This window comes from Physeter macrocephalus, chromosome 11 (assembly GCF_002837175.3).
Source record: "Physeter macrocephalus isolate SW-GA chromosome 11, ASM283717v5, whole genome shotgun sequence".
Lineage (NCBI taxonomy): Eukaryota > Metazoa > Chordata > Mammalia > Artiodactyla > Physeteridae > Physeter > Physeter macrocephalus.
Window position 1 is genome coordinate 150,483,620 of NC_041224.1, and position 17,753 is coordinate 150,501,372.

The 17,753-nt window shown below is 46.0% G+C and overlaps 1 protein-coding gene and 1 long non-coding RNA gene across 3 annotated transcripts in view; one reads left to right on the forward strand and one right to left on the reverse strand.

Moving 5' to 3' along the window:
* Nucleotides 1-16,100, reverse strand: part of SLC10A1 (solute carrier family 10 member 1) — a 27,945-nt gene extending 11,845 nt beyond the window's left edge. Inside the window, exon 1 of the mRNA XM_007113251.3 lies at nucleotides 10,794-16,100. Within this exon, the coding sequence (XP_007113313.1) occupies nucleotides 10,794-11,149 (356 nt within the window). The 5' untranslated portion in view covers nucleotides 11,150-16,100. The remainder of the gene's footprint in view (nucleotides 1-10,793) is intronic.
* On the forward strand, nucleotides 18-10,898 carry LOC129392565 (uncharacterized). Of its 2 annotated transcripts, XR_008618694.1 has the most exons (4): nucleotides 18-174; nucleotides 2,247-2,278; nucleotides 6,370-6,502; nucleotides 10,823-10,898. It is a non-coding gene; the product is annotated as an uncharacterized lncRNA (long non-coding RNA). The 2 variants fall into 2 exon arrangements; XR_008618693.1 differs by lacking the exon at nucleotides 18-174 and having other exon boundaries at nucleotides 1,705-2,278.
* Nucleotides 16,101-17,753: the final 1,653 nt, after the last annotated feature.

Sequence of the window (17,753 nt, forward strand, 5' to 3'; positions counted from 1 at the left end):
TGGCCTCACCCGTTGCAGAGCACAGGCTCCGGACGCGCAGGCTCAGCGGCCATGGCTCACGGGCCCAGCCGCTCCGCGGCATGTGGGATCTTCCCGGACTGGGGCACGAACCCGTGTCCCCTGCATCGGCAGGCGGACTCTCAACCACTGCGCCACCAGGGAAGCCCTGTTATGGTGATTTTTGATGTTACTATTGTAATTGTTTCGGGGCACTGCGAATCACGCCCATGTAAGACGGTGAACTCAAAGGATATAAATGTGGTGTGTGTTCTGATTGCTCCACCGACTGGCTGTTCCCCCTTCTCTCTCTCTCCTGGGGCCTCCCTATTCCCTGAGACACAACAATATTGAAATTAGACCAGTTACTAACCCTACAATGGTCTCTAAGTGTTCAAGTGAAAGGAAGAGTCACACGTCTCTCATGTTTTTAAATCAAAAGCTAGAAATGATTACACTTAGTGAGGAAGGCCTGTGGAAAGCCCAGATAGACTGAAAGCTAGGCCTCTTTCCCCAAACATTTAGCCAAGTTGTAAATGCAAAGGAAAAGTTCTTGAAGGAAATTAAAAGTGCTACCCCAGTGAACACTCGAATGATAAGAAAGCAAAAAAGCTTTAGTGCTGATATGGAGAAAGTTTGAGTGGTCTGGAGAGAAGATCAAACCAGCCACAACATACACTTAAGCCAAAGACTAATCCAGAGCAAGGCTCGAACTCTTCAATTCTGGGAAGGCTGAGAGAGGTGAGGAACCTGCAGAATAAAAGTTTGAAGCTAGCAGAGGTTGGTTCATGAGGTTTAAGGAAAGACATCATCTCCACAACATGAAAGTGCGAGGTGAAGCAGCAAGTGCTGATGTAGAAGCTGCAAGTTATCCAGAAGATCTAGCTAAGATCATCAATGAAGGTGGCTCCACTAAACAACAGATTTTCAGTGTAGATGAAACAGTGTTCTACTGGAAGAAGGTGCCATCTAGGACTTTCATAGCTAGAGAGGAGAAGTCGATGCCTGGCTTCAAAGCTTCAAAGGACAGGCTGATTCTCTTGTTAGGGGCTAATGCAACTGGTGACTTTAAGTTGAAGCCAATGCTTATTCCAAAAATCCTAGGGCCCTTAAGAATTATGCTAAATCTACTCTGTGCTCTATAAATGGAGAAACAAATCCTGGATGACAGCACATCTGTTTACAACTTGGTTTACTGAATACTTCAAGTTCACTGTTGAGACCTACTGCTCAGAAAAAAGATTCCTTTCAAAATGTTACTGCTTATTGACAATGCACCTGGTCATTCAAGATGTACAGAGATTCATGTTGTTTCATGCCTGCTAATACAAAATCCATTCTGCAGCCCATGGATTGAGGAGTAATTTTGGCTTTCAAGTCTTACCATTTAAGAAATACATTTTGTAAGGCTATAGCTGCCATAGATAGTGATTCCTCTGATGGATCTGTGCAAAGTTAGTTGAAAACCTTCTGGAAAGGATTCACTATTCTAGATGCCATTAAGAACATTTGTGATTCGTGGAAAGAGGTCAAAATATCAACATTAACAGGAGTTTAAAAGAAGTTGATTTCAACCCTCAGGGATGACTTTGAGCAGTTCAGTGGAGGAAGTAACTGCAGATGTGGCGAAAATAGTGCGAGAGCTAAAAGTGGCGCCTGAAGATGGGGGACTGAATTGCTGCCATCTCCTGATAAAAACTTGAATGGCTGAGGAGTGCTTCTTACGGATGAGCAAAGAAAGTGGTTTCTTGAGAAGGAATCTACTCCTGGTGAAGATGCTGTGAAGATTGTGGAAATGACAACAAAGCATTTAGAATATTACATAAACTTAGTAGATAAAGTGGTGGCAGGGTTTGAAAGGATTGACTTCAATTTTGAAAGAAGTCCTACTCTGGGTAAAATGCTATCAAACGGCAAAATCATTCGTGAAAGGAAGATTCAGTCTTGTCTTATTTTTAGAAATGGCCATGGCCACCCCAGCCTTCAGCATCCACGACCCTGATCAGTCAGCAGCCATCAGCATGGAGGCAAAACCCTCTACCAGGAAAAACTACAACTTGTTGAAGGCTCAGATGATGGTTAGCATTTTTTAGCAATAAAGTATTTTTAAATTAAGGTATGTAAATTTTTTAGACACAATGCTATTGCATACTCAGTAGACCACAGTATAGTTTAAACATAACTTTTATATGCCCTGGGAAACCAAAAAATCCATGTGACTCACTTTGTGATATTCTGCTTTATTGCAGTGGTCTGGAATTGAACCTGCAGTATCTCCAAGGTATGCCTGTACAGACTATTTTGTGGAGTGCCTGCTTTGTGCCAGGCATTGTGCTAAGAACCTTACATACATTGCTTTATTTCCTTTTCCCAGTAGCTTAGGAGGTAAGCATACTATCTCCTTTTGGCTAATGAGGAAGCTGGGGACTTGAAGAGTTGTGACTTGCCCAGGATCACACAGATAGGAAGGCTGAGGCAGGATTTGAACCCAGGTCTATCCAACTGCTTCAGTCCCTGTGTGCTTCACTGTGGAAGGAGCCATTCTGATCTCCTCTGTAGTAGAACTCTTTTTGCTCTCTATACTTGACATAGCACAGCCCATTTTGAAGAAAGCTGTGTGATCCCATCACTCTGGCTATAGCCCATTGGAACATAGAATAACACCTGACCTACTGAGTTGCTAAGTGCCTGCCTTAGAGCCTAGGGATGGCTGGACATAGTGATTCTGTCTAACTAAGATAACAAGGATTAAGTACATCAAGAGCATTTTCTCACTTGGGGAGTTTGAATGTGTACACAGTGATAGAGCACTTGGTTTTGGAGAGGCATGGGAGGCATGGTCAGGCAAAATCCAAAAAACATGCAAAGAAAAAGCGGTAAACAGAGGCCATGATTAGGAGGACTGTAAAAAATAGCAGCAAAGCAGTAAAAACAGAATAATGGAAGGACCACAATGGTGGAGCAGTAGAGAAGGCAGCAGTAGTTACCCATTGTTGAGTAAGTGACAAGATAATCTGGTCATCAGACCTGTTTTTTATCTTGAATAATATTCTAGTCCCCAACACCGATATTCTCATGTTCTTTACTTTATGGTTTATCCTTAACATTATTTAAGATAAATTGAGTGTGAGTCTCAGATCCTGAAAAATAGTATATCGTCCCAGCTCTAATCTGTATCCTAACTGTCCTAAATGTCCTATTACCATCTCCATTTGGAATCTCATACATGTTAATCCCAGGACCCTGTGTAGGAAGAGGCCCTCCGGAAAGACCAACTGAGAGAAGAAGCTGCTAGGGAACCTTCTTGGATTTGTAGACATTCACCTTACAATATATGCTCTGGCTTCCATTCTAGTGGGAAGGTTGGGGATGAGGGCTTGACAGGACCCCAGGAAAACCACACTAAGTGTGTGTCCCTCCTCCCTATAGCCCTATTCACTATCTACACCTATTCATTGTTTCCACAGAGGTCAAATATGGCTTAAATGAATATCAACTACATCCTAGTCCAAAGGGTCCAGAGTATAGCCATCAAGAACACAGAGTTATGTCCCAGCGACTCTACTCCTAGGTATATACCCACAAGAATTGACAGCATATGTTTACACAAATACTTGTATACAAACGTTCATAGCAGCATTATTTATAATAGCTAAAAAATGGAAAACAAAATATCCACGGATAAGCAAAATATGGTGTATTCATGTAATTGAATATTCTTCAGCTATAAAAAGCAATGAAGTACTGCTGTATACTATCACAAAGATGAACCTTGAAAACATTATTGTAAGTGAAAGAATCAGAAACATAAAAGGCTAGATTTTATATGATTCCATTTACCTGAAATCTGTAGAGACAGAAAGTAGATTAGTGGTTGCCAGGGGCTGGAGTGAGAGAGGAATGGGAGTGACTGACTGCTAATGGGTATAGGGTTTCATTTGGGGATGATTAAAATGTTCTGGAATTAGATACTGGTGGTAGTTGAACAACCTTGTGAATATACTATAAACTACTGACTTATATACTTTAAAAAGGTGAATTTTATGGTATATAAATTATACCTCAAAAAATAAATTTAAAAATCTAGGGAGCAGCTAAATTAATTCTTAGAGGAAAATTTATAGCCTGAAATGTTTATATAGGAAAAGAAAGATTAAAAATTAATGAGCTAAGCATTTCACTCAAGAATTGAAAAGAAAAACATAGTAAACCTAATGAAAGCAGGACAAAGAAAATATTAAAGACGAGAGAGTAAACTTTAAAAATTATATAAATTAACTGTGAGAATCAATTAAACCAAGAGCAAGTTCTTTGCAAAGTCTAATAAAATAGACACTGCTGGCGAGACTAACCAAGAAAAAGGAAAGAGGGCACAAATTGATGTTATTATGAATGCAAAAGGAAACATAACTTCAGATACAATAAAGATTTTAGAGAGTCATAGAAGAAATCAAGGACAGTCTTATACTTTCATTTTTCTATTCAGATTGAATGGACAATTTCCTGGGAAATATAATCTACAAAAACTAACTCAAAATGAAGCTGAAAATCTGAATCAACTTAGAATCACTAAAGACATTTAATCAGTAGTTTGAAACCTGTCATCCAAACCCCACACGATGTACATACGGTTTTACAGTAGAGTTCTACTAAACATTCAAAGTACAGATAGCCTCAGCATTATATAGAGAGCAAAAAAAGTGGAAACATGTCTCAATAAAGTTTTACAACCAAAGGTAGAAAATCACATTATGAGAAAGGAAAATTAGGGTCCAGTCTCATTTATGAACACAGAAGCAAAAGTCATAAATAAAATGTTACCAAATGAATCCAGCCATGCCTTTAAAAAATAGTACAATGAACAAAATGGGTTTATCCCAGCAATATAAAAATGGTTTAACATTAGACAATCTACTGATATATATCACTGTATTATCAGATTAAAGAAAAAAATGGTATCATAGATGCAGAAAAGTGCCATTCAACAAAATTCAATGTTCATGCATGATAAAAATTAGCACACTAGCAACAGAATGGAAATTCCTTAACCTGAAAAGGGTTATCTGTCAAAAATCTACAGGAAATAGTAAACCTAATGGTGAAAAGTTAGAGGAATAAAGCAGGATACCTGTTCCCATCACATCACCTATTGTAAATTATACTATATAGGTCTTTGCTAGCACAGCAAACCAAGAAGTAGAAAAAAACATATGGATGGGAAAGGAAGAAACTAAAATTATATGCCAATGATAGGACTGTCCACAGAGGAAATCCAAGTGAATTTCCATTATAACTAGTAAATAAGAGAATCCATGAAATTTTGATTACATTAGCAATAAAAAATTGAGTTCTGATATACTACAAAAATAATTAGCAAATGAATTTTTAAAAAAGATACTATTTATAATATTCATAAAAACTATAAAATATTTAGAAATAAATCTAAAAGAGATATGCAAGATCTTTATGAAAGAAGTTATAAAACTTCATAGGTATAAAATAATGATTAATAAAAGAAAATCTGTACCATTTTCATGGATGGGAAGATTCAGTATTATAAAGATAACCTCTAAATTTATCCATAAATTTAATGCAAATTTAACTGAAATTCCAGAAATAGTTTTTGTAGACATGAGACTTAATCCCAAAATTCAAGTGAAAGAGTAAAGGGCCAAGAATAGTTAATGTAATTTTCAAGAACAACAAGGTAGGGCAACTTTCAGATATCAAGATTTATTAAAAGGCTGTAATTAAGAAAGTGTGATATTGGCTCAAGGATAGAGACATAGAACAATAGAACAGAAGAGAGATCCCAGACACAAACTCATGCTTATTTGCGAATTTGGTCAACGAGAGAGATGGAATTAAAAATTGATGGAGAAAAATTCACTCAGTGGTCCTGGGAATTTTCTCTATTCACATGGAAAAGATAAAATTAGATCACAGCATACATAATAATAAATTCTAGGTTGATCAAAGATCTCCATGTGAAAAGCAAAACTGTGAAACTTTTCAAACATAGGTGAATATCTTTATGACCTTCAAGGCAGTAAAGGATTTCTTAAAGAAAGCCCCAAAACATAAACTGTCAAGGAAAAATATTCATATAGTTGGTTAAGTTAAAATAAGCATTCTGTTTTATAAGACATCATTATCAAAACGTAAGGATAACCCCAAAACTGTGAGTAGATTGTTGCAACATGTAAAAACAACAAATAACTGTAAATTAATGAGAAGAAAACACCACAGTCCCATAGAAAAATAGGCAAAGGGCATTATTTTCAGAAGAGGACACCCAAATGGCCAACAGTATTTGAAAAGTTGCTAGACCTCCCATGAAATTAAATTTAAAACCACCGTGACTCATTTCAGTCTCACCAGATGACAACATTTAGAAGTCTGACAATTCCGAATACAGATGAAGGCACGGAACAACAGGGATCTTCATACACTGCCCTGGGAAGTGTGAAGTGGAATAACTACTTTGGAGACTTGTTAGTTGAAGGTATGTGAACCTCAAGACCCAGCACTCCTGTGTTCATTATATATGCTCTCACGTGTGAGCACAGGGGGAGCATGCACAGGACTTGCTCATGCAACAAAACATGAAATCCATGTAAATGTCTGACAACAGGAGAATGGATAAATGCAAGCAAACTATACTGCAGTTCAAATGCATGAAGTAGCTCTTTTATTTATATACCTATTATCTCAAAAAAGCAAGCTGTCAAATGATATGGGCAGTATGATACCATTTATATAAAATTTAAAACCATGTAAATGCAACAGTGTATCTTGTTGATGGATATATACATATGTAGTAATAGTGTAAAAGGGTCTGTGGAAGTGCTGAAAGTCAAATCCTGGGAGGTTCTCCCTTCGGGGTGGGTAGAGGGGAATGAGATTGGGAAGGGCACACGGGGCTACAGTGCTAGCTATTGATTTCTTCTTAGGAGAAAAGCCACACAAAACTTGTGTGCTTGTTCTGCTGTCCTTGAACAGAGGAGTCATGCTTACTTTGGCTTGGCATGTCGGGAGCTTTGGAATGTGCTCTGAGACTTGGTGAGCCTCATGCACTGAGGTGTGTGGGAGCCATGCTCCCAGACCCCCGAGCCCCCTCTGCATGTGCGAGTGCTGGGCACTGGTCCTAACTTTCTGGTGTCTGTGACTGTCATGATCCTGTTACCCTGAAGGACAGGGATGGGAGGCAACTTCCTGACTCTAGCTCTGAGATTGGAATCTGTTCCATAGTAACATTGTGGACCTGGATGCTTCTCAGGGGTCCAGGGACCAGGGAGAACGGAGCACATTTGGTTTTTTCTTTACCCTTCCTGCTTAAGTTCTCAGAGCACTGCATACAGCCTGCTTTGGGGCATCGGTACACCCTGCTTGAGGAACAGTTTTTGAACTCCTGTCAATAGAGGCACTGGAGGCGGAAGCTGAGAGAGTTGTGAGGGGACCCATTAGAGACTCTGTGGTGAAGTGGGAAACTTCTGGGAACCCGGGTAGCTTCTGTCTCCTCCTGCTTAGTCTTCCTCTGTCATGGTGGGGAGAGCTGTGGGAATCCTTGGGTTGTCCCCTCAGCCATTGGCTCTGGTCTCAGCTGTGAGCTGGCTGGAGGGGAGAAGGTGAACTTGAGGTAGAGGTGGCCATCCAAGGGGCCCAGTCCCCTCTGGCACCCTCTCCTCTGTCCCCGATGAGGGCACTTTCTCTTGTGGGTCACCTGCCTTTTTTGGAGCATGTCTAGCAGCATCCTTGAGGAAGGAGCTGCTGGGCCTGGCTGCCTTGAGAGGTGGTCCACCTGGCGGCCCAGCCTCCTTGAATGTGCCCGACGCCCTGTGACGGCGGCTTCCCCAGCCTCACTCCAGCTGTGAGGCAGAATGACTGCGAAGAGAGAGCCCAGGAGTGGCTCCAGACACAACTGGCCCACAGATTCTCGGGAAGCCTCTGGAAAGTCTCTGGACTTCCGCTTCCTCACGTGTAAAGTGGAATAGGTGTCCTAACGTTCCTTTCTGCTCTAGATGGGAAATCGTGTGGTGTTGTACACAGATCTCAAACCCATAGCTTCTGTGTAACATCTGGGCCTCTGTCATGTACTGTTTGGCTTGCACAGTGTTTTAAAAATTTGGAACGAGTTACCAATAATTAAAAATTTGGAGATTTCACATAAAAAGGGGGACTCCATCTTCTCCTGAAAAGCAGGGAGCTGTGCAGGCACTGAGCCCCCGTTCCCACAACACCCACGGCAGAGATGCATGGCATCTGCCCCGTGTAGGGCGGCCCGTGTCTCCGAGGCTGGCGGTCACCCTCCAGCCACTCAGTTCATTTATGTACACACCCGACCCTGAAGATACATGAGTAAAAGCACAGGCTTTGGAGCCTTCAGACAAATGTGTTAAACCTCTCTAAGTCTCAGTTTCCTCATCTCTAGAATGGGGCTCTTTACAGCACCTCCTCATGGGAAGCTGTATGAGGATCCCATGTAAAGTGCTTGGCCCAGTGCCTGGCCGTCTTTTATTATCAGCACCATTATCATTATTATAATACATGTAACAAGTTGTCCCAGATGAAGAACTCAATTTGGAATTTGAGGTCTGGCAGCACGTGATGGTGGAGGATGAGATTCACGCTCCTCCAGTGGGGTCAGAAGCCTGGTTTAACGTGTGGGGGAGGTTTGTCTGCAGGTAGGGGCTTTATGGTAGAAGGTGGCCGTCCCGGCAGAGCATTGTCTCTTGAGGGTCTAGGTGGAAGTGACAGTTCCCGGGTGCCCAGACCAGGAGGCCTAGCAGGAGAGCATGAGTCACTGGAGGCTCTGCCGGTGGAGGCCTAGAGCCTCAGAAACGCAGGTGTTTCAGAAGAGACCTCATTGGCACCCACTGGCTCAAAATGCTGGGACATCTGGTCACTCACACTTAGAGGCTCCCCCATGATATCTTACGCTGTCCCACCCAGCGCTGCTGCTTCTACAGAGCCACGAAGCCCTGAGTACCCCTTTCCTGACCTGCAACCCTTCTACATCAGAATTAAGGTATAGTCCAGGTTTCTCTGTCCAAGACACAGAGGCTGCAACGGGCCAAGACACAGAGGTTGCAACGGGCCTTGTCCACAGGCTAGATCAAGACCAGGAGCTTGTTTTGCAGCAGGAAGGACTTGGATTAGATAGAGGGAAGAATTTCCTCACAGTGAGGTGGTCGAACATGGATATGTTCCCATGGGAGACTGTACAAGCCAAGCTCTCTCTCCATCGACCACCTCAGTAAGGGTCAAATCATATGGGTAGAGAGTCCAGAGCTTCTCAGATGGCAGGTCCAGGGAACCCCCAATGATCACTATCATTTTTTTTTTTTTTTTTTTTGCGGTATGCGGGCCTCTCACTGTTGTGGCCTCTCCCGTTGTGGAGCACAGGCTCCGGACGCGCAGGCTCAGCGGCCACGGTTCATGGGCCCAGCCGCTCCGCGGCATGTGGGATCCTCCCGGACCGGGGCACGAACCCGCGTCCCCCGCATCGGCAGGCGGACTCTCAACCACTGCGCCACCAGGGAAGCCCTCATTTTTTCATCTAATAATCGACCCCGGCATCGCTTGGCATCACCAGGAGGAGGCTTCCGTACCTGGCTAATTTCCTTAGTAAAGTGCAGCCAGGGACAGGACACTGACAGGCACAAGCAGATGGACTGTCTGAATTTACTGCCCTGCCCGGCATGGAATAGTGGATCAAACCAGAAGAGACCGGCTTGAGACAGAGGCTTAGATAAAAGCAAGAGCACGGGGTTTCCCTGGTGGCGCAGTGGTTGAGAGTCCGCCTGCGCGCCCCAGTCCGGGAAGGGGCCGCGGAGCGGCTGGGACCGTGAGCCATGGCTGCTGAGCCGGCGCGTACCGCAACGGGAGAGGCAACAACAGTGACAGGCCCGCGCAAAGCAAAAAAAAAAAAAAAAAAAAAAAAAGCAAGAGCTTTTATGCTGGTGAGTTTTCTTTAGCCAGCAGGGGCTGCTGTTGCAGCTGGAGCAGGCCTGACGTGGCCTCACCCTGGGAGGCATTCCAGACCAGAGTCCCACCTGTTTGGAAGGAGGGGTGTTCAGCCAGCCGCTGCAGGAGGGAGCCCTCGCTGACTTCTGCTGTGATGAGCTGGGTGCGGATGCTGCTGTTTCCCTCCTACCACTTTGGCCGAGGCGAGGCCCATCCTGAGTTGGGACCCCGACCTGGTCCTGGGAAACTCTAGGATCTACCTGGCTGTGTCTTTGCTTCGAAGTATTCCTGCGTCTGATGGGCAGATGGGGAAGACAGCCCAGACAGCTGGGGGGAATCTTTGGAAGTTCCTTCCTGCTCTGCAGGAATTGGAGGTGCTCTTTGGTTCCGAGCCACCTTGATCTCCCTGGAGATCTTTGAAACTAATCTGCACTCTCTTTCATATCTCTGGATTCAAAGCAGACAACTTGCCCCGCCTGGCAGACAGGTAAAACTTCTCCAGAGGTCCCTTTGCTTTAAGTCAGTACAGTATTCCTTCAAGACAATCCTTGTGCCCCATTCGAGACAACTCTGGGAGTAAGGGGGCTCTCCAGGGTGCCCCTGGAGCAGCTGGGCCCCTTTGGCTTGGTGCTTAAACCAAGATGTACCCCAGGTCCTGTCCCCAGCCCAGCATGAGCTCTTGACAATCAATGCCTGCCACACCCTGCCCTAACACCTACCCAGCCCCCACTCACTCACGCTTCTGGCTTTAGCCCTCCTCTTCGCCTTGATTGTGATCTCCCATGCAGCCGCTGTCCCCAGATTGCTCCTTCTTCACCCCCCCGTCCTACCTGAGGTTCATGTCTCCTTTTATGGCCAGAGTGAAGACGTTGGAGAGGTTCCCCCCCGGCGAGCAGCCGCAGATCAGGATGGCCAGTGCCTCGACGTTGTTCAGCTGGAAGACCTTGCCCAGTGCAAAGGCAGTGAGGGGCATGATGCCGTACTGCGCCATCAGGGCGATGGCCAGCCCCTTAGGTTTCCGGAAGTGCACCTTGATCTTGCTGAACTCCATGGTGCAGCCCAGTGAGAGCATGATGGTTAACAGTATGATCACCAGGATGACGCTCAGTGCCCAGTCGGTGGGCCGCTTGCCGAAGTTGTGCGGCAGGGAGAAGTTGAACCGGGCAGACTCATTGAGGGCCTCCATCCTCCCGGGCGGCAGCGGTGGAAAAAAGGCTGAAGACCCGGCACGCTCCTTTGCTCGCCTGCTGACTCCCTGCCCAGTCCTTGCTGGGTGCCTTCCTCAATCACCTCCCAGGGCAGGGAGCTTCAGGACAAAATGTAGATCTGAGCAAATAGAAGGATTATGCAACTGGCTGTGCTTTCTCTGGCTTTGGCCCCAAAGGAGAGAAAACCCAGAGCCTTATCTGCAGGGCTGTTCCGGCCTCTCCTGAGCTCCTCAGCCTCTGCTGTCTTCCTGGGTGTCACTCACACCCCTCCCTCACCTCTTGTCTGCTTCTGGGACAGGAGGGCTTATATGCCCCCCATCCCCCCCGCTGAGCACGCCCACAGGCATTCTGTTTCTTGGGACCAATCCAGGTCCAGCCTCTCTCGTTCTCTGCTCAACCCCTGAGGCCTCAGTTTCTCATTCAGGGGAAGGTGTCTCCCCATGCCCAGGCGGTCACCTGCATCTGCCCCCAAACCCCAGGGAGTGACAAGAGTTGAGTTTTACCTTTCCTTCCTGGAAAGGGGGGTGTGGGACAGGGTAGGGGCAGGTGAGTTGCTGGCTTCCAGGAGAAGATATGTCCATGACCCTTGTCCTGGAAGATGAGAGGTGCCTGTGTCCTTCTCACTTGTGCTGGGAAAACTTGGTCCTATCCCCAAACCTGACGGCACGGATCCTGGGGGAGGAACATGCTCCCCACTACACCTAACTCCAGGGAAGAGCCTGCTGCGATGGCTGAGGGGCTCTCAGGAAGACTGGGGGCACTTTCGCCAAAGGGCAGCCCTGAAGGAGCCCTGACTGGGGAGATTTATTTCTGCCCAGGCTCTTTGGCCGGCAGCCCGAGGAGCCCCGTTGCTTGGGAAACTTGCCGAGAAGGAAGCGGGAATGCACAGCCTTTTCTTTCCGATGTGCTGACTGCTCTACTTTGGCTCTGCGCCTGTCTGGGAGCCAGGCTCTGGCTGAGCGGGTGACAGTGGACAGAGGCAGGCGCCTGGTGTGTGTGGCGTCCCGGGCCTCCTTCCTCCCACCCCAGCCTAGGGATAAAAGCACCTTCAGAGGAAGGACAGGGAGCAGCCTTCAGAAGAATTGCGTCTAGGCTGGGCTGGAACCCAAGAGGCCTGAGTGGGGTCTCATAGTTTCATATTTGCTGAAACATGAGATTAGGCTTTTTGTGTGGGACTACAGAGGACAGGATGGGGACCAGGGTGCAAACCACTCTGTGGGGGTGGGGAGTGGCTTGGTATGAGGAAGCACCCAAAAATAAGAGCTCTCCAACAATGGCCCCAGGGCCTTTAGAATCCTGCATAGATAAGGGCTGGGATAGGATCCCCGCATTGCAGCGTGCGCTCAAGGAGGCTGCTCTCTGGGATCCTGCAGGTCACAGGGCTACATCCTGTGGCCCTCAATGACAAGAACTTGAAGCTCCTTTCCCTCTGAGAGTTCTGATATTAATGACCTCCTGTTGCTTGAATTGATCTGGTCTCAAGGGGAGGGCGGGCCGAGTGGGGTTTACTAGATGCCGATGGGGGTGTGTGGAGCTTGGACTGAGTATGCCTGGAGGGTCAGGGGCAGGCCCAAAAAGGCTGGTCAGAAGAGGCCCCCTCACAGAGTTGCTAATGGAGAATTATTATGTTTTTAAAAATTTATTTATTGACTTTTGGCTGCGTTGGGTCTTCGTTGCTGCGCGCAGGCTTTCTCTAGTTGTGGTGAGCGGGGGCTACTCTTCGTTGTGGTGGGCGGGCTTCTCATTGCGGTGGCTTCTCTTGTTGCGGAGCACGGGCTCTAGGCGTGCGGGCTTCAGTAGTTGTGGCACGCGGGCTCAGTAGTTGTGGCTCGCGGGCTCTAGAGCGCAGACTCAGTAGTTGTGGCGCACGGGCTTAGTGGCTTGGCGGCATGTGGGATCTTCCTGGACCAGGGATTGAACCCATGTCCCCTGCATTGGCAGGCGGATTCTTAACCACTGTGCCACCAGGGAAGTCCCAGGGAGAATTACTGATCATCAACTGAGTGCCAAGCACTTGTGGGAGTATAAAAAATTATGTAATCCACGTTCCCGCCCTCGGGAACCTTGTGGTCCATATGATGGTTCACAATGCAAAGCAAAAAATGCTTGAGGTGGAGTCCAGGCAGGACTGCCATGTACAGTTGTGCAAGCTGTGCACTGAACAACGCGAGGGACACCACCCATTCAGACATCCTGTGCAACAAGTTTTTATACATCTGTCTTATGCCCAAGGGGGTGAGGAGTAATCAATCAGTATCTGTTAAAAGATCAAGGGTTTGTGACATGTCTATCGATCGGATCATGCCCATAGAAAGAGCAGAGTGCCCATTAACACACCTGTAACCTGGATACTAAGCCATTTAATCCCCGCTTGCCCCTTCTCAGAAACCCAGAGTTCTACCTCCTACTGTGGATGTTTCCTTCAGGAAATCTTCTTGCCCTGGCCTCGCTTCCCTCCCCTCTCTTCCCTTATCCATTCTGTTTGTTCTCAGCAATATGCTTTTACAGGTAATGGGAAAATCTCTTCCTGGAAGCTGCTAAACTTCATCCTTTTCTCCATGTCTCCTCTGCCCCTATGCCATAAAATTTGGAAGGCAGGAGGATCTTTTGTGTTATATTAACCATAGCTGACAGCTGTTGAGCACATGCTATGGGACAGACACAGTGGTTTCAATTACATTTCTTTTTTAGTCTTCACAATAGCCTCATGAGGTAGGTACTATTACTATCCTTATTTTACAGATTAGGAAAGTAAGGGTCAGAGAGGTTAAGCGATCTGCCCAATTTGCACAGCTGTTGATTGGTGGAATTGGTATTCACACGCAGGTCTGAGAGTCTGGGTATTGACACCCAGCCTGGTTCTTTGCCCCTAACTGTGGTGCTGTGTTGTGTTCCTTGTTCTGTTTCATCCTACCTCTCTACATACCCTGCTTTTTGAGACCAGGAAGCTTCAACTGGAAAAGTCCTGGTAATTACATATTTCTATCCAAATTGGACTGGACTGGTTTTTTCACAGACTGGATACACCAAGCAACGCAACAGCCCAACAATAAGGGCTGAGGGAATTTCCTTAAGGGGCACTGTAGCTTCAGCTCTAGCAAAATGAGCTGTTTTGCCACATTCTGAAGTGGCATAAAAATCCTTCAATCAGCCATTGCCCTTGACCCCCAAATTCTACTTGTAGAAAATTATCCTACAGAAATATGTGTTTGAGTGTGAGAAGGTTAGATGTAGAAGGATTTTCATTGCAGCACTGCTTGTAGCAGTGAAATGCTGGAAACAACCTTAATGTCTATTAATAGGTGATTGGTTATGGTGCATTTAAAAGAATTGTAGCCATTTAAAAAATATGGTGGTGACATGCTATGAAAATGGCAGTAGAAATAAGCATTCTCCTCTCTTTTCTTGGAAATCATTCAAAAACAATAAGAAAAATGGAGGGGAAAACCCACAGACAATATTTTTTGGTGAAACTCAGGGACAAATATAATTTGCAGACTGTAAAATATGTGAAAAGGCTGCCAAAGTGCCTGATATGAGGCAGAAATCCCAAAAAAGAAAGTGAAGGAAGAGGGATGAAATGTGACATGCAGGAGGGCTCAGAGGGCACAGAGGTGAGAAAGCTCCAGAAATATCTACACCTCCTAAAGGTGGAGGATGCAGCCTCAAGCAGTTATGGGAACTGGGTGAGCAACGCTGAAAGCAGAAACCAAACGTCTAGGTTCACACCACCAGTGGAGGTGGGTGTTTCGGTTATCCATTGCTGTGTAATGAACTTAGTGACTTATTTATTTTTTCTTTTTTTCGGCCGCATGGTATGTGGGATCTTAGTTCCCCAACCAGGGATCGAACCCGTGCCCCCTGCGTTGGAAGCACGGAGTCTTAACCACTGGACCGCCGGGGAAGTCCCCAAACTTAGTGACTTAGTTAGAACAACAAGTTATTATCTTTCGCAGTTCTGGGATGAGACAGGCTCAGCTGGTGGCTTTTGCTGGGGGCTCCTCATACGATTGCTGTCAGATGGTGCCTAAGGATGAGTCATCTGAAGTCTCCTTCACTCGCGCGTCTGGTGCCTCCGTTTGTCAGGCCTCTCCCTCCACGCGGCCTCACTATGCAGCCAGCTTGGGTTTCCTCAGAGCATAGTGGTCTCAGGGTAGTCAGACTTCTGTGGTAGCCGACTTCCCCCAGAGCAATACCTCCGAGTGGCCTGGGCCAAAGCTGAGAGGCATATTATGAGCTAGTTTGGAAGCTACACAATGTCACTTTCACCACATTCTATTTGTCAAGCAAATTACTAAGACGTCCCAGATTCGAAGGATGGGAGGAATAGATTCCACCCCTGAATAGATCAGCAAAGAATTTGTGGCCATCTTTAATCCTACATGTGGGGCTGCACAAAGAATCACATGATGGGCCGTAGTCATAAGAAGCAGGCCTGTGTCTGTGGCTGATGGAGGTGGGGAAAACCAGCTAGCCTGGAAGGCTACCCTGGCCCCTTCTGCAGGAGCCTCAGGCAAATACCTGGCCCATGCAACGAGTAATATACAGCATCAAACTAAAGTCAAAGAGGAAAAGACTAGCAAGAGTTTCCAACAGCTAAAGAATACTCGCCGGGAAATGTTGCCACAGAGCAGGTGAAACCTGTCCAAACATTAGGCCATTGAATTTTTTTTTTGATTTATTTTGATTGATTTATTTATTTTGGCCTCACCGGGTCTTAGTTTGGGTACGAGAGATCTTCTTTGCGGCATGCGGAATCTCTTAGCAGCAGCATGCGGACTTCTTAGTTGTGGCATGCATGCGGGATCTAGTTCCCTGACCAGGGATCGAATCCGGGCCCCCTGCATTGGGAGCGCGGAGTCTTACCCACTGGACCACCAGGGAAGTCCCTATGCCATTGAACTTTAAGAAGTGAATGCAGTAATGAAGGAGGACTACAAAACAGAAGTACAAGAACACAATTTTTTGAGACCAGGAAGCTTCAACTGGAAAAGTCCTGGTAATTACATATTTCTATCCAAATTGGACTGGACTGGTTTTTTCACAGACTGGATACACCAAGCAACGCAACAGCCCAACAATAAGGGCTGAGGGAATTTCCTTAAGGGGCACTGTAGCTTCAGCTCTAGCAAAATGAGCTGTTTTGCCACATTCTGAAGTGGCATAAAAATCCTTCAATCAGCCATTGCCCTTGACCCCCAAATTCTACTTGTAGAAAATTATCCTACAGAAATATGTGTTTGAGTGTGAGAAGGTTAGATGTAGAAGGATTTTCATTGCAGCACTGCTTGTAGCAGTGAAATGCTGGAAACAACCTTAATGTCTATTAATAGGTGATTGGTTATGGTGCATTTAAAAGAATTGTAGCCATTTAAAAAATATGGTGGTGACATGCTGTGAAAATGGCAGTAGAAATAAGCATTCTCCTCTCTTTTCTTGGAAATCATTCAAAAACAATAAGAAAAATGGAGGGGAAAACCCACAGACAATATTTTTTGGTGAAACTCAGGGACAAATATAATTTGCAGACTGTAAAATATGTGAAAAGGCTGCCAAAGTGCCTGATATGAGGCAGAAATCCCAAAAAAGAAAGTGAAGGAAGAGGGATGAAATGTGACATGCAGGAGGGCTCAGAGGGCACAGAGGTGAGAAAGCTCCAGAAATATCTACACCTCCTAAAGGTGGAGGATGCAGCCTCAAGCAGTTATGGGAACTGGGTGAGCAACGCTGAAAGCAGAAACCAAACGTCTAGGTTCACACCACCAGTGGAGGTGGGTGTTTCGGTTATCCATTGCTGTGTAATGAACTTAGTGACTTATTTATTTTTTCTTTTTTTCGGCCGCATGGTATGTGGGATCTTAGTTCCCCAACCAGGGATCGAACCCGTGCCCCCTGCGTTGGAAGCACGGAGTCTTAACCACTGGACCGCCGGGGAAGTCCCCAAACTTAGTGACTTAGTTAGAACAACAAGTTATTATCTTTCGCAGTTCTGGGATGAGACAGGCTCAGCTGGTGGCTTTTGCTGGGGGCTCCTCATACGATTGCTGTCAGATGGTGCCTAAGGATGAGTCATCTGAAGTCTCCTTCACTCGCGCGTCTGGTGCCTCCGTTTGTCAGGCCTCTCCCTCCACGCGGCCTCACTATGCAGCCAGCTTGGGTTTCCTCAGAGCATAGTGGTCTCAGGGTAGTCAGACTTCTGTGGTAGCCGACTTCCCCCAGAGCAATACCTCCGAGTGGCCTGGGCCAAAGCTGAGAGGCATATTATGAGCTAGTTTGGAAGCTACACAATGTCACTTTCACCACATTCTATTTGTCAAGCAAATTACTAAGACGTCCCAGATTCGAAGGATGGGAGGAATAGATTCCACCCCTGAATAGATCAGCAAAGAATTTGTGGCCATCTTTAATCCTACATGTGGGGCTGCACAAAGAATCACATGATGGGCCGTAGTCATAAGAAGCAGGCCTGTGTCTGTGGCTGATGGAGGTGGGGAAAACCAGCTAGCCTGGAAGGCTACCCTGGCCCCTTCTGCAGGAGCCTCAGGCAAATACCTGGCCCATGCAACGAGTAATATACAGCAT